This window comes from Pyxicephalus adspersus, chromosome 3, assembly GCF_032062135.1.
Source record: "Pyxicephalus adspersus chromosome 3, UCB_Pads_2.0, whole genome shotgun sequence".
NCBI classification, from domain to species: domain Eukaryota; kingdom Metazoa; phylum Chordata; class Amphibia; order Anura; family Pyxicephalidae; genus Pyxicephalus; species Pyxicephalus adspersus.
This window is the reverse complement of record NC_092860.1, coordinates 117,672,583-117,689,739: the sequence shown is the minus strand read 5'-3', so window position 1 is coordinate 117,689,739 and position 17,157 is coordinate 117,672,583. Positions and strand designations below refer to the sequence as shown.

The 17,157-nt window shown below is 36.7% G+C and overlaps 1 protein-coding gene across 3 annotated transcripts in view; it reads left to right on the top strand.

Annotated features, from left to right (window-relative positions):
• LOC140327003 (uncharacterized) overlaps positions 1-17,157 on the top strand; it is a 60,014-nt gene that overhangs the window by 38,718 nt on the left and 4,139 nt on the right. For 2 of the 3 annotated variants that reach the window (XM_072406117.1, XM_072406118.1), the window contains 9 exons: positions 3,264-3,392; positions 7,196-7,443; positions 8,257-8,425; positions 9,311-9,512; positions 10,659-10,789; positions 11,926-12,086; positions 12,867-13,021; positions 15,829-16,035; positions 16,863-16,957. In XM_072406117.1, coding sequence (XP_072262218.1) covers positions 3,264-3,392; positions 7,196-7,443; positions 8,257-8,425; positions 9,311-9,512; positions 10,659-10,789; positions 11,926-12,086; positions 12,867-13,021; positions 15,829-16,035; positions 16,863-16,957 — 1,497 coding nt within the window. Of the gene's footprint in view, positions 1-3,263; positions 3,393-7,195; positions 7,444-8,256; positions 8,426-9,310; positions 9,513-10,658; positions 10,790-11,925; positions 12,087-12,866; positions 13,022-15,828; positions 16,036-16,862; positions 16,958-17,157 lie in introns of those variants that run through there. The other variant, XR_011919960.1, reaches the window with a different exon arrangement.

Below are 17,157 nucleotides of genomic sequence, written 5' to 3'. Positions count from 1 at the left end.
GAAAAGCTAAAGCTAGTATCTCAGCAACATAGAAATTAGAATGTGTGAAACACTGTTATATTCACTGTTGGTTAAAATTATTATTAACCATAAATGCATGTTTCTTAGGATATATTATATTTTTTTTTTATTTCTGCAATTTGATTTTTTTAAAATTATATTCAGTGTGTTTTGTATGATTTTTCTAATGTGTATGTGTGTATATATATTATTCCAACATCACCTGAGTATTATGGTTTTAACATGATATTTTTGAACATTTTGGTTATTATACTTTTGAACACGTGGTAAAGCTGTAGCAAAAAACACTTGAAACACATTAAAGATTAGAAATGTCCCTTTCTGCTGTCTGTACTAAAGAAATAAATAATGAATCAGTTGGCCAATAGGTTACTTATTTCTCATTCCCATCGGGATTATCTTGTTTTTATCTCTTTTAAATTGTGTACTGTAATTTATGGGTTAAATTACTGATTTACGGGTTTGCAAGTTAAGGTAAACTTAATTTATTGATATGATATGCGCTATATGTAGAGTGCTCGGTCATTCATCGTACAGTCTTTTGTGCATTCCTATGATCCTTTCCTACGACAATTATTGGAAGTGTGTATCCAGCCTAAGAGTGACTCCTTTCTGGTGGTGCTAGTTAGCACATGTATAATGTAAATTTGAAAATGGCTTGATAAAAAAAAACTAATTAGGCAAAGTATATAGTTATAATTTAGTGAAAGATGCATGACATACAGCACCATTCTGTCCTGGAGGGGGGAGAACAAGCGAGCTGCACCCTGCTGCTCTCTCTTCCCTTTAATTACATTACGGCCGTTTCGTTGATCGTGGAACCCCCAGAACAGATCCATGAATGATGACTGTTGTAAACACGCCAGATTCTCATATGATACTAGCCCTGAAGCGATAATTTGGACGAGAATCATCTGACGTGTGTACATAGCCTAATGTCTTTTACTTGTATTCCAAGTTTTATTAGTATTTGTATTTTTCCATAACAATCATAATGCATATAATACAGATTTTACAATACGGAAAAAATAGATGTAAATGTTACAAATATATGCATAATTACACATACATATATATATTATATAATGATAAGGGTTGAATTACTAATTAAGTTTAGGCAATTCACTTAGCAAAGTGAATGATTATTCTGCAAGAGATAATTTACTTTTTACTTGGCTTGGTGAATAGGTGAAGCTCTTACTTCAGCCATCTAATCATGTTCAAGCAAAACTCAATTCCTTGTGTGTTTGGGTATTCTTTGCTAAATAGGTTTTCACTGCTTTCACAAAGATACCGTGAAGGAAATAAGTATCTGATCCCCTGCTGATTTTGTACCTTTGTCCTCTTACAAAGAAATGACCAATCTATATTTGTAATGGTAAGTTTATTGTAGGTGTGAGAGACAGAATACCAACAAAAGAACCCTCAAAAACCCAGTGCTCAAAAGTCAGAGCTTGATGTGCATTGTAATGAGTGAAATAAGCATTTGATCCCTTTGCAAAAGATGACTTAGTACTTGGTGGCAAACCCCTTGTTGGCAATCACAGAAGTCATACGTTTCTTGTAGTTGGCCACTAGGTTTGCACACATCTCAGGAGGCATTTTGTCCCACTCCTCTTTGCAGATCCTCTCCATGTTAGTAAGATTTCAAGCAAGCCCTCATTTAACCTCTAGTGCCCGGGGATCGAGCACAGGAGGATTTGCACGGCTGCATTAAAAAATGCAGCCGCGGTACTCCTCCTGTAATGATTTCCTTGATCTTCCTATGGGTCCGCGAAATCGGTTCACCAAACTTTTGCGGACCCATAAGAAGTTTGAGGACATTTTTGCGATTCTCGCTCATTCCTAGCAGTGAAGGTGTTCTGTGCCCTTAGCAGAAAAACACCCCCAAAGCATAATGTGTCCACCTTCATGTTTGACGTTGGGGATAGTGTTCTTGGGGTCATAGGCAGCATTCCTCTTCCTCCAAACACAGCGAGTTGAGTGGATGCCAAAGAGCTCAATTTTGGTCTCTTTTGACCACAACACTTTCACCCAGTACTCCTCTGGATCATTCAGATGTTTATTGGCAAACTGCAGACGGGCCTGTACATGTGCTGTCTTGAGCAGGGAGCTCTGCAAGTTTTCTTGCGCAGTGTGTTACCAATTGTTTTTTTGGTGACTATGGTCCCAGCTGCTCTGAGATCATTGACAAGTTCCCCCCGTGTAGTTCTGGGCTGCTTCATCGTTCTCATGATCACTGCAACTCCACAAGGGGAGATCTTGCATGGAGCCCCAGACCGAGGGAGACTGACAGTTATTTGGTGTTTCTTCCATTTGCGAATTATCGTGCCAACTGTTGTCACCTTCTCACCAAGCGGCATGGTGATAGTCTTGTAGCCCAGTCCAGCCTTGTGTAGGTCGAAAATCTTGTCCCTGACTTCCTTAGACAGCTCTTTGGTCTTGGTCATGGTGGCTAGTTTGGAATCTGATTGATTGATTGCTTCTGTAGACAGGTGTCTTTTATACAGGTACTGTAACAAGCTTGGATTAGGAGCACGCCCTTACAGAGGGGGCTCCTAATCTCAGCTTGTTACCTGCATACAGTAAAGACACCTGGGAGCCTGAAATCTTGCTGGTTGATAGGGGATGAAATACTTCTTTCACTAATTACAATGCACATCAAGCTCTGATTATTAAGCACTGTTTTTTTGAGGGTTCTTTTGTTGGTATTCTGTCTCTCACACCTACAATAAACCTACCATTACAATTATAGACTGGTCATTTCTTTGTCAGAAGGCAAACATACAAAATCAATAGGGGATGAAATACTTTTTTCCCTCTTTGTAAGTGAACTGTCCTTTTAGGAAGTGATAATTTACTTTGGTGAGTGAAAAGCCTAAAGTCTTTGAATTTCTAAAGTCAATCAACCTCATAGTCTGCACAGATACTGTGACTTTGCAACTGATGCTAAAAGAGGCATAGAACCAGAACAATTCGACTTCTTGGAGATAATATTTGTTTTCATATAGTCCTATACATGATAATATATGGGATAAGATAGGAAATACACACATATATGAATCATTTCATACTCGGGCAGTACAGGGGAAGTACTGGTAAATGTAAAAGATAAGTTTAAAACAAACAAGTACTTATTTTGCAGCACAGCATGGTTTTCTCAGGGTCACGGTGCAGCATGACTATGCGGAGAAGAATGTGCAATGGAGACATTATTCTTTGTTTTTCCTTTTTTGTGACAGGAGTGGGAAGGAAGCCATGGTGCTGAGTGCCAGACGAGGGGCTGTTGTTGCCAAACTCACAGCACAAGACCCGGTGGCTTCAGTTCAGGGTGTTGCTGTAACCAAGGAGTATTTTGTAGTCATCTGCAGGTATACAGTGACCAATGAGACCTACTGACATGTGATATGTTATCCTATTTGTGAATATAGAAAACACTACATAGGTTTATGTAAGATCTTATTCCAAAGAACGGCTATGTGCTGTAACTGATCAGAAGACATGGCTTGCCCATTTGATTGAATCGTTATACAGCTAATTGTATAACGATTGTACTGGATTTCCGCACATCATCTCTCTTTGCAGTGGGTATTACATAAAGCTGTAAAGCCTATGCCTTGTGACATGATACACCTATTATTATAGACATTAACATATAGTAAATTACCAGTATATAATATAAACATTAAAATTATCTTTTCCATAGTTATTTATGTTAATTATGTAATGAAGAAAATGTTATATATTCTTATTCTTATGTAATATAGTTTGATCGCTTCAACTAAAAAAGCAGAAAGTGGCAATTTTTAAGGATATTGTAAGGCTCAATAATCATTTTATTTTGTTGTTTTGTTCCTGATAATTAGTAACACTAACGCTGTGTGGTACTTTAGTTATTATTAGGTATAGAAATCCAGGTCTTATAGGTAGCAGAGTTAAAATGGAAGCTTTTTATTGGATACATTTCACTACACATTTCCTTCCATCATCACTTCCAATATAAGAATAATTACTCAATCGTGAAATATTCTGAACCAGGTTAAAATAAGTAAAGCAATAAAATGTTCTGGGTTAAATAGGGGTGTTTTTTTCCACACAAGATTATGGATACATATGGGATACAGTAAAGAAAGACTTAAAAAACAGAAAAGATAATTTATTGGATGTTATCATCTGTTTAATTACGCATACTTGTGAAATACACTAAAAGACATCTTATCAGATATCTTCGAGTTAGCTGCATGTTTCTTGATCTAAGAGAGATCCTTTGTAATACAAAGGAAGAAGTGTTTATAGTCCAAATCAGGAGAGAAGACTAAAGCTACGTACACACTTCCAATTATTATCGTTGGAGAACGAACGACGAACGATCCTGCACGATATCTACGAACGATCGTATAGCACCGATCCTGCACATAGAGATAACGACACGATCGTTCGTAGATATTGTACACACAATAGATACGATCGTTTGAGCGATAGAGGAACTATGTGCACGTCAGGAAAGTGAACGAACGTTCGTTCATTACGCATGCTCAGCCCATGGACGATCAACGAACGACCGTACACACGAACGATGTTCAACGATCGTCGTCCAATCCGATCCGCCGGTCCGGTCGTTCGTTTCCAACGACTTTCCTCGTTCGTCGGCGTCGTTGGTTACTTTTATACGAACGATTTTTTGCCCAATCGATCGTTCATCGTTCGTTTTGAACAATAAAAATTGGAAGTGTGTACGCACCTTTAGGTGACAACATAGCATAGATGCTGTGCAGCGAGACAACATTTTCACCCAGGTCAAAAAGTTTGTTGTTGGTAGGATAATTAGAAAAATATGAAGGGAAAAAAATATAATCTGCAATAGAATACTTTTTTTATTTTGGTTTAGATCAGCTTTAGGACCTGTATACATTTTACCTTCTGTCAGTATCCCCTCCCTACTCCATGCCTTCATTTAGTAGGAAGGTCACCAAGGTAAGGGAATTTCACATTTCAGACTGTTGCCTTCTTGTCAGGTTTGCTCTTTGGAAAAGTGACCTTTGTTCCTACTACAATCAAAACATTTTGGATTTGCCATCATTTCCCCTGCCACAGACAATGGTCAGTGGGGACAGTAGCAAAAACAACTTGAGATTTCTTAAGAGACAATCCATGACAGAAAGGGTTAAATCAGTGGCTATAACTTTATACATCACTCCACCGAGCAAAGAAAGAAAATACATTAACACAAAAAAGGCATGAAAATACATTAGTACACATGAATCCCTGTAGCCAAAATAAAATTGTCCTATTTACACAACTGTCTTTTGGATTTAGGCATCTGTTTAATTGTATGTGTGCTTTAGCTATTTTTTCTACTATACACATTTTTTTTACAATTTCTCCTGATGATGAATCTGTACTAAATGGCTCCAGTGTCCAAGAGATATTCACCTGGATAATTAGCATAGACAATACACAAAAATAATTGCATCTTTGTATGTATAATTTTTGCACATGACTAAAAAAAAGGACAATTAGGTTTGTAGCATATGGTAGTGACTACAGTGTTAGTACAGTCTATAGATATGTAGTGGTAAAGTAAAGCCATGGTAATGACACCAGTGCCCAGCCAATATTCGCATAGTCATCAGTTAGGCAGAATGGGTGTTTCAACCACAGGACAGAGAATCAATGTCTCATTACAATGAAAACGCATAGCTCGGCATCTAATAAAACAATAGCACAAGAAGAAGGAGGCTTCATATGTGTACACTTCACAGTCTCTTATACTCCTTATCTTTTGCACCTACACAATAAACTTGCACCATGTGGGATCTGTCAATGGTAAGTTGACAATTATTCACAACAACTTCTGAGGTATAGTAAAAGAATCAAGGTTTTATTCACGCGTGGGAAACTCACAACAGACAAGGCAATAGAGGTCAGGACTGTCCTTTCCTCTGTCTAAAGGAGTCTCTGAAAACGTAAGCAAAATTCTATATTTTATCTACTTCAGTTCCTTGCATCACTGGTCATCCAATTCTGGGCTGGTCTCTTCTTTAATTTGCCTGGAGACAGACTAATTATTATTATTTTGCTTTTTTACTGCCGCTGTACATTCCACTTTTAATTGGCTTTCTTGAGGGGGTTGCAGTTTTCATGGTCTCCTTATCTGCTGGCAGTTTCTATCATCTTCTTATCTGGTTTCACTTGACCAGGTGCAAGGCCAAGGCGCCTCCAGGAACCGAAGTAAAGAACACAAATAACTGAGTTAGTCATTTTAAAACAGAATAATATAGTTTGAGTTAATTCTTACTTTACCTAAGGCTAATATATATGCTATATACTTTCACAGGACTGTGTGCGAACATCCAATGCTTGACAGTTTCTTGGATAACTTGAATGTCTATTGACCTATTAAACACTTGGGGGCATTGATTAGGTACTGAAGTCACGAGAAGTCAGTGCATGCGCTGATTGTCAGCAGACATAAGCTGCGTACACACGGCAAATTTTTCTCGCCCGATAATCGGTATCGGCCAATTATCGGGCGAAAATCTGCCGTGTGTACAGTCGGTCGTCGTCCATCGTCCGACGACCGTCCTGGCGGATCCATGGACGATGGACGACGACCGATCCTAATGAAAGGGAAGGGGAGAGCGTGCAGCAGGGTGCCGCTCCGTCGCTCTCCCCCTCCCCTCTCCATAGAGCATGAACGGTGCTGTATGTACAGCATCGTTCATGCATCGTGCAGTCTTTTCTCGTTGGAAAGGATCGTGAAAGATCCTTTCCAACGAGAAAAATTGCAGGTGTGTACGCAGCTATAGTCTAGAAAGACCTATTTAATACACAGACAATAGTCTGCCTTAGGCTGCCCTATCACTGTCAGTTTCAGAGTGTTCATATATCTCTAGGTCTCACTTTCTACAGATATTCTTTGTCTGATCCTTGTCAATAGAAAAACGAAATTACTGGTATTATTCTTTCACACCAGGAGTATCTCCTGAACATTGGTCCTATTTTCATAAGAAAGTTGTCAGTGTGCATATTTGTACATTTTATTAGACAGGGTATTTCCCATCCTACAGCATATGGTAATATTGATAAAACTAATAATTTTTTAGCATTTTTTGTTGACTAGTTGACCTTGTTGCTTTTTTCTAAAACCTCCTTATGTATCTGTATGTTGCAGGTATCCGTCATTGAAGTCACATGACATAGTGCACATCGAGCTGTTCAGTGTAAACACATTTGCATATATTCGTACTGTGAAAGGCTGCGGCAATGACTTTATCGCCAAGTTTGCAGTTAACCGTCAAGGATCTCACGTGATTGCTTTTTCAAGCCTGCCTAATACCAACACCACAGAGATAGTGGTGTGGAATTTGGAAACTGAGGACCACAAACACATGGTTAAGTTTTCTTCTGTGCCCACAGGAGGTTAGTGGAGTTCTCTAAACATAAACAAAGTATAATTACCAAATTGACCTAATTTACCATAGGTCTTGAAGTCCTTTAGCATACACCTTGCTTGAAAATCATTAAACATAGCTTCCATTCAGTCCCAGGAGCTGTATTCCCCTGGATGGCTGGGTCTTCAATGAGTAGGGATGAGTTTTAAGCCTGCTGCAACTTGAGTTTGTGCTTGCTGCTCACAAAGTTTACAAACTCATGTGGATGTTTACAAGCCGCAAACTTTAAAGCGGATGTCAAAGTAACAAATAGTTTTTACCAGTTGTTTTATGTTGCTAATTACATTCTGAATTTTATCTGTCAGAGGCGGTACATATAGCAAGATGTACCTTTACATTTTTAAGTAGACTTTTGAAATTAACATTTTTTTGAGATTGTAATTATTTGGGTTACTTCCTGTTGTGATGATTTAGACTTTATTAAGTAGTGACACTGATAAGATGTCTTATTGATAAATCCTTTACTGACAGCTCTTGGTATGCTTGTTAGTTGGTGTGTGAAGTCAGCCAATAATTTAATTTCCAAAACTCTCACTAGATTTCAGAAACAATTAGGGAAATATATAACATGGCAATACCATTTTTCTTGGAAGGTATATTTAAAAATAGCAGCTTGAATACAATCTAGATAATGCATAATTGTTTGTCCTATACAGTAGCACTAACGACTTTGGTTTGCTTGTATAATATTTTAAAAAGGTATTATTTTCAGACTGTATTTTTTACAAATAGATTATAATAAAATGTCCTTTAATGCATCATATTTATTTTATTGTTATAGGAATATGTTTTGATCTTCGCTACTGTCTAGCTTTCAGTGATGGGGAAAACTTTCTGAAGTCATGGAACCTGGCAAATCGTTTAAATGACCAGACACTGACTGTCAACGTCAACAGGAATAAAAAAACTGATGGGATACAAGAGATTGTTGCAATGAAGTACTTTCCTAGGTGAGGAATTGACACCAGAGATTTTTTCCAAAGATTTTGGCCAATATATATAAGTGTTGGAGAAATGCCAGGCAGTTTATAATTAATATAGTTTTGGTAGTCACAAACAGAAATCCCAGCACCATGTTTAAACATTTAGTTTGTGATATGATGTTGTAAGCTTTTCACCACTTTTTTACTGACTGTGACAAGTCAGGCAAAGTAGATTGTTGTTTTATAAAATTGTAGTTAAACACTGAAAGAGTTGCAGTGTTACACATATGAATGTATTACTTAGTACAGCGTTTTTCAACCTTTTTGGAGCCACGGGACATTTTTTACATTGAAAAAATCCTGCGGCACACCACAAACCAAAAATGTTACAAAATGGCACTCTGTAGCTTAATACAGTATATATAATGACAATATAGTTTCCCAATTTATTTACCCACTCATTGCGAAACCTGGGCCTGTTTAGAAATGTTGGATCAGGGGTGCCCACAGTTTTTTGGCTTGCAAGCTACTTTTAAAATGACCAAAAGTCAAAATGATCTACCAACAATAACAATGCTAAACATATATTCATATATATATATATATATATATATATATACCATGTATACTTTATATTTAAAATATTTATTGTTTATCTTGCATAACAGCATGAACATGTATGGCACAATACAATTGTTTTGGCACAACCATACTGTGACATGTGTTGGTGAGCTTTACTGAAGATATTATATTGCACACATGTGCACCCTCCGCGAGGGTGTCTGTGATAATGCACACATTATTCGTTTTTGCTATGTTCTCACATAAAAAAAATCAAGTTTAATAGGGTTGTGAAATAAGACTTCAATATAAACTTTGCTCTATGAATATATTGTGCTTTTGTCGGCTTAGGTATGTGGTCTGCAGAAGTGTGAGACCCGGAGTGGTCACTGTGTGGAATATTGTAAAGTCAAAATGTAAAGGCAGCGCAGTGCGTGTGGAGCGAGGCCTGATGGAGAGCAATGATGTTGTTTTGGTCAGGGACATGAAGCTCTACATCCTCACTGACAGGGGAATGGCTTCTTTCACTGACACACCCCGCCCTATATTTCAGGTATGGCGCAGAATAACTTGTCTTTTACCATGCAATTTATTAAAGTTGCTGCATAAGTTTGGAGAGTTTGATTGAATTTAAAAGGATGTTTATATACAGGGTTGACATACATTCTGAAGGATAAGACTCTTTTGGATGTATAGGCTGCATTCTTAAAAACCATGATTAGCCCATTTTGCTTTAAGATGAACCAAGCACAAAAATGTAAGTTTACATATATTCTTTAGTATACACAGGGATATAAATAAACTTTGTGAGCTCTAAATGCCTTTACAAACACAGTTATTGCTCTTTAGGAGTAGAAGTGACATTATCTACTCCTAAAACAACATGTAACATTTCAGATTACTGTGCACTTAGGAGCAACTACAGGTCATAAGTCACTAAACTTTTTGTGACATGGCTAAATTAGATCAAACTGATGGTGGACTGTAGTGAGAATGTAACACAGCTAATGTGCCCTATAGTGTTACTCAAGCAAAATTATGTTTTGCTGCACAAATTCTCGTTGTTTATTGACTGCCTTTATTTCAATTGCAAAAACAAACAGAAAAATGTAATTTTATTCTTTTTTTGCCCGGTTTCATTAGACTTCCTAATTTCCATATGCAGGTTGACAACACTGCTAGAAAGCTGCTGACATTCCATCAGTATTGTCACCCATTCTCTACAGTGCTATCACTGAATGTAGTCCTGCGTAATTAGGTATTAGGTAATTAGGTCTAATGATATTATTAATTATTCCTAAGACATGCAAACATTGTCTGTCTGTTGTAAGTGATGACACTTTTGGAACTTGAGCAGGAAATTACTTAATGGGGCCAAAGGGTCCATGTAACTAACTGCTACTGTAAAATACCAGTGCCAAAGCAGTCATATGACAACTAAAGAGAAAAAGAATATTTTGGATGATATTGGAGTGTGAATCTTTGCGTAACTTTGATTTTAAATTTAGGATTACATATTTATTTATAAAGAAACCCCACTAAAAATACACTGTCTGTATTTGTCTGTCATTTGCAACCCCTATTTAATGTACAGCGCTGCGTAATATGTTGGCGATTTATAAATCCTGTTTATTAATAATAATAATAATAATAATAATAATAATAATAATGAAATTTATACATTTTTTTAACTCCACAGACTCTTTTGATATATGACCTGCTTAAGAAGAAATATATCAGCAGAAAGACAGGTCTCTACATCATTCCATGTCCAAAGCATGAATACAGAATCCTGGATGGAGGGTTACTTCTGGGGCTTTCGGAAAAAAGGTAAAACAGGAATCTACAAAGGAAACAAGAATACCTTTCAACTCAGAAACTTATCCTAATAAAAAAGAGGCTTTAGTTTTTGCAAAGATATCCCACTTACCAGGTGTTTAAAATAATAATAAATCAAGATATTGATGTTTAATATAACATATGCCTAATGCTACAGTCTTATCTATGCTCAGAAGATTTTATTTTCCACTTTTCTAGAGTTTTAAATTGTCTACTCTTTGATTGGGCTATAGGTTTGAACTAACACTTCCTAAATGGAAAGAATGGCCAAGATACTTTATTCTGAGTGATAACCACAGTCACTAGCTTTTTAAAAGTTTAACAATCTTGTAAAAAAGAACAGAACATGAAAATGGTACGAGATTCTCTTAGTACTGATTTCACCTGTATCAGTACTAAGTACTAGCATCAGTAAAATGAATGAGAGCTGTACAGACAGCACTGTTTTCTTCCATGGAGAAGGAATGACAAGTATGGGAACCCTGCTGTTTCTGTCCTAAAAGAAAATAATAGCTGTTGTTTAGATTTGACTAGTTTATCCACATTCCAAATATATTCACAGTAAAATGTCAGGGAAGAAAAATTTTCCTCCTGTTTTCTTCCTGCAAATTTAGAGATACCTGTTAGAATATGCCAAGTCCTATGCCATGCTAAATCTTTGCTGATAAGTATATTTAATTTTTAAACATGCCAATGTCTTGTCTTCTGTTAAAGTAAAATTTCAAGTAAACACTCATTTTTTTACATGCCAAATTTTTTTCTGTACAAAAAGTCAATTTATATCTGCAGCTGCACAGTTCCTATGTCACCTGTCTCTTGACTTTCCTTAAGTTTTGATTTAGCAAAACCACCTCAATTTAATTAACAGAAATAACATATATAATTTTGGTAACCGCAAAGCTTGACAATGATATATTGGTGTCCTCCTTCTCACCGCATTCTGTAAATCACAAGGCTAGCTGTAGGAAATTACAAATCATTACATAACAAAATAGTAAACTGTTTGCTTAAACTTTCTCAATAAACAGAGTTTTTAAATATATATATATATATATATATATATATATATATATATATATATTATTTTGTTTATAACTTTGTCATTAAGCTCCCCCCTAATTTTGCAGAGATCATTTTGTTATCTGGAATATGGATACAGGCTTTATAAAGGATCGGCTTAGGCCACAGTTTAAGGACTTGGCACTTAATCTATTGACAGAACGTGACACCTACAAAGAGAATACAAACAAGCAACTACTACAGCAGAAGAACAAAGTAAAAGAGACAGGTAGAAATCTACTCTTAGAAGCATCAGTAATTATGTGCCTTATTTTGCACTCTTGTTTCTGTGCGGAGATGGCACTCTTGGGTTTCGCTTCATCATGTCAGAACCTCCAGCAAGGAGAACGATGAACATATCAATACTGACACCAATCCATCGTAAATCTTTTCAGTATTGCAGTCAGAGGCAGAAGTTCCTTAAATCTCACACTGCAGATATACAGCTGTGAAGGTAAAGGAAAGCCTAGGCATAACAGAAAGTGCAATATATTTCAGTGGGAATATCAGGCAAACAATACATGTTAAAAGCTACTGCTTTAGTACAGTAAAAATTATCAAGTTTCCCTATAACATAGCATATGTGTTCTGTTTTAGTCCAATTCTACTTTAAAATTTGTTTTACTTTTTCTTTTTCTTCTCTGGCTTAAAATCCATGAAAAAAAAATAAGTGGCTGAAAGAGACTGGAAAAGATCAGCATTAAAACGCAGCAAAGGATGAAACCAGTTAATATGTTGTCATTCTGTTAGCGTTTAGTGCTATTTTTGAAAATAAAGAGAGGAATACCCAGAGAGTCTAAAAGGACCATTGCACTTCTGCCAGTCTCTTGTGTGTTTTAAAAAAATCATTCCAACTACAGCATTAAAAAATTTTATACAAATAAAACTACCAGCAAAAATACCAGCATAATTTATAGATCAAAATATTGCGCCACGTACTTGTGAATCACTTCTTCTGCAAGAAATTTCTTCTCTGATTAGTCAATAAGGGTTATTTTGTACTTTTCAGTTCTTCTGACACCATGGGAAAGACGCAATGAGACCAAAACTGCAAAGAGACGCAGAAGGGAAAAAGAAATGAAGAAGGAGTTAGAAAGATTACAGCACCTGGCAAATGAAAAGAATAATGCAATCGATCAGTACTTGCTGAGTGATAATGAGAAGGTAACATTGTGTACATCATGTGAAATCAGGGAGAATTATTATCAGGATTCCATTACAGTGGGGAAAATGTGCATGCAAGGAATATTTGGAGTGGCTAATTCTTTTAGCTACAGTATCCTGCAATGGTTTTTTGTATCCTAAAAAGGAAACCTCTCAGGACAGAAATGTCTGATTTGTTTGGTAAGGTTTATGCTCCAGGGCTGTCATTCTCATGATATTTTTTTACAGAGCTATGTGTCAGTGTATGTATCAGGTGTTGGGACATTTGACATCCAACTGCTTGTTCTAGGTCAGTCACTAACTAAACATTAAAATGTAGAACAGTCTTAACCTTCCTATGCCTATGCCTTCCAAAACAAATTGACAATGGTAACAATTCATCATTTCAGTCTTCTTCTCCTTCATCTATCTCCGTGTAACTGTTGTGTTGCTCAACGGTGATTTAAAATGAACCGTGTGTTAAATATCTGCTCATAGTAACAAGAGGATTAAGATTTAAATCTATCACAAACTTGGGTAATTTAAACTAAACATATTATAAGAAGATATCTTAAAAGAAAAAAAAATAAGCACAGGGAGTAGTAATTAAAAAAAATATCCATAGAGGAGCAAGAAGTGGTATATTTAAAAGAAGACACTTTATTCAACACATTAAAATGATGCCAAAAATCCCTTATATTCCTTCCTGGTAATACATGACAAGGTTACCAAGGCCTTAACTTGTCCAGACAACATGTTAGCTTTTTTAATTAAAATTTCTAGTATATCACATATTCATTATAAACAAACTCATATTACTCTTATAAGTTTTCTGTAAAGAACTCTTCAGGAAGCAAACCCCAATCACTCAATGCCTGGTTCTTGGAGAAAGTGAAAATCATTATTGTTTAAAGTCCATCCAGATCCAGTACCAGCTCTATCCTCTGCTAGTACAGGCAATAAACCAACTATTAATCAAGTTTGTGTAGAAGTGTTTATAAGAACGCTAACATGTTATCTAGCAAAGTTATAGCCTTGGCAACCTTGTCATGTTTTTAAAAGAGAGGAATATGAGCATTTTCTATAGAAATATTTATGTGTTGAAATAAGGTGTCCGCAGTAGTAACCTTCTCTGATGCTTTTTCGTGAGAGAATATATTAGTAGAAGTTACTTCTACTGAGAACAGAGCTTAGCCCATCATATTTGTTTCTGTTTCTTAGTAAATAACCCTTTGAAAAAGAGACTAAATTCGAGGTTATCCATTAGCTACCCCACACTGTATAATTTCTCAGCATGCCGCATTCTGTTGCAGTTCTATATGTGTTGCGATGCATTTACAAAATTAAGTACATTTGCTTTGCCAGTGACTGAATTAGTGTGTCAAAATAAATAGCACCCCTGTACATACCTTGGCATGTTTTGTGGTTATGTATGAGGACCATTAGTGGAAATCCTGAGCTGTTCCTCCTGGGCCAATACCAGTGTAACACATGACATTATACCACACAAGCTCTGGAGGTTTCATAATCAAGAAACATAATATATCCCCTGAAAAATTATACTGATCCTGACCTGGAATAAAAAATGCAGAAAGAGACAGCTTCTTTTCAAAATTAAGGCAGCAGGTTTGCTAAAAGTGTGAGGTTCTAAGTACAAAGCCAATTCTTAATTTTTTCTACAGAACAGTTTGAACCATTTGCTGGCAATAATTTCAAAACACTGAAATCAATAAAAACTTTCAATTCATTGACATACCTAAATCTCGTAGCAGCAGAAGATGAAAATCATCTTTGTTGTCCTAACTTTAGGAAAAGTTATTATTAGAAAAATATGTAGACTGTCATTGCTCTTTGTTTCAAAATGCTAGTTGCCTTACTTATGTTGATCCAGTGGCTTAAGTACTTCCTAAGATTTGGAACCCAAAACCAGATTGCAGATTAGAATTTGAACTTTAATGTCACTCACCCTGATAAATCCTTGTCCCAGAACAATGGTTAAAACCAGACAGCCAAGTAACTAGCATTACTAATTAGAGAAAAGGACTCGGCAATGGTTGTGTTCATCAGGGGTCGGCAAAATATTTGGACTACTAGGCCATTTCAGAAGATCAAGAAGGCACACTAGGTCAGAAGAAACAAGGTGTCCAAAGAAAGTTTTTTTATTTAAAAATACAGTATGATCAATGGGAAACATGATGTTGCATGTTCTTAGAGACAGATACAATTTCAGGTTCTAATGATGAGGAGTTCAGCAGCAGAATGTCATTAAGGTGATTGTCAGTGAGCTGAGAGCGCAGCTTGTTTTTACAAAACTTCATCTTGGAGAACAGCTGCTCACATGAATAATTGCTGCCAAACATTGTGATCACACACTTGGCATGCGCTAACAACATTGGAAACTGAGCATGTGGCAGCTAACGGTAGAAGATAATAAAAGTGTCTGTATGTGTATGTATCGAAATGCCCCGAGATTCGACCGCTTGAAAGTGCTGTTGGTGTCGTTGCACACTAAACACTGTGTGGGGTTATCAATGATCGATATCAATGATATTGCGGGAACTCGCAATAACGCAACAATTCATCTAGGCCGGATCCAACAATAAATAACTAGGGGGGCGTTAGGCCGGACTGGGATACTGGCTATGCCGTATCCGGCCTAAAGGCCGGAGTTTGCCTACCTCTGGTCTACATGTTTTCTTTACCACAGGTTTCTATTTCATAGTATTTTATAACCCTATAGAAATGTGATGATTTATGCCTTTGCCTACGATATAATTTGGAAAATAAACAGTTATTCAGCGGTCTCTCTGTGTTGTTTTGTTTTGCAGGTGATTGTATGTTCATATTACGCACATCATCTTTGTGTGTTTCGTTTGGACACAATGAGCCACCTGCATACTTTAGAAGACAAGACATCGATGCTGTTCTTGCACAATGCTGCACTGACATACAATGGCAGCTACCTTGCTCTATCCAACTACTGTGATGCTGAAAAAATTAGTTATGTAACTCTCTGGGACCTTGAAAATGGGCTGGTAATATATATTTTGTTTTACTTTAATAGTTTTTATTAAAAATAGCCAAAGTCTAGGCAAACAGCTTGAAGCAGAACTAACCCTTGAAAATAAAAAATGGGACTAGACAAATCCTAAATTGCAGAAGGATCTGCAATAAAAATATGTATCTGCCTGATTGCAATTTATTTTTGCATTCACCCATTCTTGCTGTATTGTGGGCACTGCCATCTTCAGCTGGTTTTCTTCCGGGTGCCAAATCATGGACCATCTTGACTGGCAAGGCTGGGACAATGTAACTCTTGCACATGTGTGCAGGAGTTCATTCAGTCTGGGCAGCTCCAGGCCGCATGCACAGCTCAGTGTACCCCAAGAAAAAAAAAAGACTGTGAATAGACAGGTAAGTATGTTTAATTGGAAAAGAGATATTGCTTGTCCCATCTGCCTGCCTGCTCGCAGTTTTCAATTGCGGAACAATAGTTCCTCTTTTACCTTAAGTGCCCTACAGTGATGATAGGTCCAGGATCCTGTCACTACTGCATCCCCTGAAATGGTCATCTTTGCCTTCTTCTGGGTCCACCACGATCTGCTTCTGCCATTGGGTGGCCACTGATGATGTATGTCCTGTGCAAGAGTTTTATTGTCTCTGACATCTAGGTCTATTCTTGGCACTACCAAGAACAGAGACAGGCTCTACAATGCATTGCGCATGCACTGTGCAGTGTAAGCAAATAAAACAAAAAGTCACTAGGAGCCAGGGAAAATATTTCTTTGGCAAAAGAAACTTTTTCTTTGAGTTGACTTGTTTGCATAATTTCTTCTTTGTGACATTGATTTTTAATTTACAGGTCAAAAAACGACTAAAAAATGAGCCAAATATTTGTTGCATGGGTATTACTGACACAGCTGACAGAATTGTTTTTGGAGTCACCTCAGGAAACAAGTAAGTGATTTACTTGTATTGTGAATATAAATGTAGTGGTATTAAAGGAAACCTACACCAAAGAAGAATTGCAAGGAGGTTGTATATATTGTCTAAAGAGGAAGTGTTTATGTGGCTTTTTTCAGCCAGATACAAATATAAACTTGAGTATAAACTGAGGTGGTTTTACCCTCAAAATTAGAGTCTTGGTTTATACTTGG